This window comes from Penaeus vannamei, chromosome 16, assembly GCF_042767895.1.
Source record: "Penaeus vannamei isolate JL-2024 chromosome 16, ASM4276789v1, whole genome shotgun sequence".
Taxonomy (NCBI): Eukaryota; Metazoa; Arthropoda; class Malacostraca; order Decapoda; family Penaeidae; genus Penaeus; species Penaeus vannamei.
In genome coordinates, this window is record NC_091564.1 from 367,812 (window position 1) to 369,967 (window position 2,156).

The 2,156-nt window shown below is 36.2% G+C and overlaps 1 protein-coding gene across 1 annotated transcript in view; it reads right to left on the reverse strand.

The window, feature by feature from the left end:
* Positions 1-426: 426 nt before the first annotated feature.
* Positions 427-2,156, reverse strand: part of LOC113828658 (trypsin-1) — a 21,994-nt gene continuing 20,264 nt past the window's right edge. The window contains exons 7-8 of the mRNA XM_070130984.1: positions 1,659-1,775; positions 427-1,313 (exon numbers count right to left, since the gene is read on the reverse strand). Coding sequence (XP_069987085.1) covers positions 1,206-1,313; positions 1,659-1,775 — 225 coding nt within the window. The 3' untranslated portion in view covers positions 427-1,205. The remainder of the gene's footprint in view (positions 1,314-1,658; positions 1,776-2,156) is intronic.

Sequence of the window (2,156 nt, forward strand, 5' to 3'; positions counted from 1 at the left end):
GGGATTAAAGTCTACAGGACTATGTAGACTTTAGGATAGGTAGGATTGGTGAAAGTTATTTGATTCCTGAATGTTTCGTGAATATGTTTCCGTAATTGAAATGAACATTTACGTGTGGATTTTAATCAATTCTTCATTAAAACTGATCATAATAAAATTAATATAATAAACAAGATGAAATTGAATTAACTACCCAAGCATATTTACATATAGATTTGAATATACACTATTATAATAAATCTTTATACATTTACATACATATATAGATAGATAGATAGATTTATATAACTTTAGATTCTGCATTTATGTGCCCTTAGTTAATCGATATTTACGGTGTACATTTGTAATTGATTGATTTTTTGTTTGTAAGAGTAAATTCGTATTGATGGGACTTGTTTTCCGAAACTTTCAAGCAAACGACATACATAAAATTTACTATTTATTTGTAATAAATTAGAAAGTCAACAAACATACAACAGGTAACATAACAAAGCATCAATAAATAATGATCAACAAACTGACATTAATGATACACCAACACGGTGAATGTATAAACCTATATATCACTATCACTCGCTTTGACACTGTAATGGAATGCCGAAAATGGTGTTGGAGAAGATTGGAAGCTCTATATGAGGAGTGAATCTTCTGTTTGCAAGATCTATACTTCTTAAATACTATGAGAGCGAGAGAGAAATATGACGGATCGGGTGCTAAGCTGATCTATTTCTGTGATGGAATGTGAATAGAGTTATAAAAGCTAAAACATAAAATAGTTCACTTGGAAGTTGAAAGAAACTGCAGCAAAACACCCTTATGATATAACACATCAGGAACAATCACATAAAGTGGGTAACTAATATTTCTTTAAATATCTAAGATTTAAAGTCGAATAGTTTTTAGATCAGAGAACTTGTACTTTTTTTCTATTTCTTCCTCTTGGAAAAAAAGACGATAAAAAGGTACTTTCAAGAACTTGCAAACAGAAAGTCCTTGAAACAACGAACTCCCAAAATTCAAAACATTTACACGAATTATCATATGCCACACAAAAAAAAAAAATCACGGACAGAAGACCCTCCAAATATTTATATCCTATCACGGAACCTCAAATATTTTCTTTACCATAAAAAAAAGAAAAAAATATATATACGCTTCTGTCACGAATGCACCAGAGCTCTCCATCCCCATTCACCCAAGGGAGCTTAAACTTCCTCTTCCTCTATGGACGAGCTTCTGAGACTGGCTGGCCGGATGGGGATGTCGATGCGGCTGTTCACTACGTCGTCGATCCAGTTGATGTAGCGGCTCACCTGGAAGACAAAAGGGGGGGGGGGTTAGAAGGGGAATGGGTGTTGCTTTTCTTTTGGTATTTATTTATTTTTTCTTTCTTGTTCTTTCTTTCTTTCTCTCTGCATCTGCCTCTGTCTCAGTCTGTCTGTCTCTCTCTCTTTCTCTCTCTCCCTCTCACCCCCTCCCTCCCTTCTTCCCTCTCTCCCTCTCCCTTCCTCCCTCTTCCTCTCCCTTCTTCCCTCTTCCTCTCCCTTCTTCCCTCTTCCTCTCCCTTCTTCCCTCTTCCTCTCCCTCTCCCTGTGACATCATCCGTATTACTTCCTCCTCCCCTTCTTTCCCTCTCCCTCGCCCACCCCTCTCCTCACCTCGGTGTAGACCCCGGGCACATTGGGGCGAGCGCAGCCGATGCCCCAGGAGACAATGCCGGCCAAATAGTAGCGGTTGTCAGCTCCACGGCAGGCGAAGGGACCGCCGGAATCACCCTGTAGAAAATAAAATAAAACATCAATAAATAAAAATAAACAAATACATGATGATAATAAAATGAGTAAATGAATGATTAAACAGGTTATCATTTGTGGAAAGAATAATGTTTAAAATATAATAATGACATCAGCATAAATAAATAATATCAAAATGAATAAAAAGGTTATCACACGTGGAAGGAATTATGATAAAAACATGACAATAGAAATGACACAGGAGACGTATAAATTCATGACCGTTATATTTTAATCATGTTTAACCCAACATTACACTATTTTGAAATCTAAGATCATATTTACCACAGAGAATTTTTCTTGACAAGAGAATTTCTAGACAAAACAGCGAACATACATGAATTTAAATACCTCACAAACCAA